This window comes from Phaethon lepturus, unplaced genomic scaffold (assembly GCF_000687285.1).
Source record: "Phaethon lepturus isolate BGI_N335 unplaced genomic scaffold, ASM68728v1 scaffold31600, whole genome shotgun sequence".
In the NCBI taxonomy this organism is placed as follows: Eukaryota; Metazoa; Chordata; class Aves; order Phaethontiformes; family Phaethontidae; genus Phaethon; species Phaethon lepturus.
The window spans coordinates 1,561-1,965 of NW_010513082.1; the positions used below are offsets into that span (position 1 = coordinate 1,561).

The window sequence follows — 405 nt, forward strand, 5'->3', positions numbered from 1 at the left end:
AGACCAAGCCTCTCTTCTCCATGCACGCCTCTCCGGGCCCAGGCAGGAAAGGGAAGGACAAAGGCCGCGCTTCCCTTTATGTCCAGAGGGAAATCGAGCAGGAAACGAAGCGCGAGGAAGATCTGAAGAAGCAAGGGAGGCTGCTGGGGACGTACGACAAGGGGACGCAGCAGGAGCTGGAGGAGCGCAGGAGGGTGTTCGAGCAGCCGGAAACCCCCCCGCAGAAGCCCACCCCCACGAGGAAGGCAGATGAGCGGAGGAGCTGGGTTACTGAGTTTGCAGTGGAGCAGCCCACGAGCCACGGCCCCCGCCCCGCAGAAGACACCAGGGGTGGGAGAACCCTGCCCAGCCACGCAGTGAGCATCCCGCGCTTCCAGGCGTCCCAGCCGCACTTCGCCGCCAGCG

General features: G+C 65.2%; 1 protein-coding gene across 1 annotated transcript in view; it reads left to right on the plus strand.

Annotated features, from left to right (window-relative positions):
* The window catches only part of MISP (mitotic spindle positioning), a 4,093-nt gene that overhangs the window by 1,255 nt on the left and 2,433 nt on the right, over positions 1 to 405 (plus strand). Inside the window, 1 exon segment of the mRNA XM_010289231.1 lies at positions 1 to 404. This exon segment is cut by the window's left edge and continues 1,255 nt beyond it. Within this exon segment, the coding sequence (XP_010287533.1) occupies positions 1 to 404 (404 nt within the window).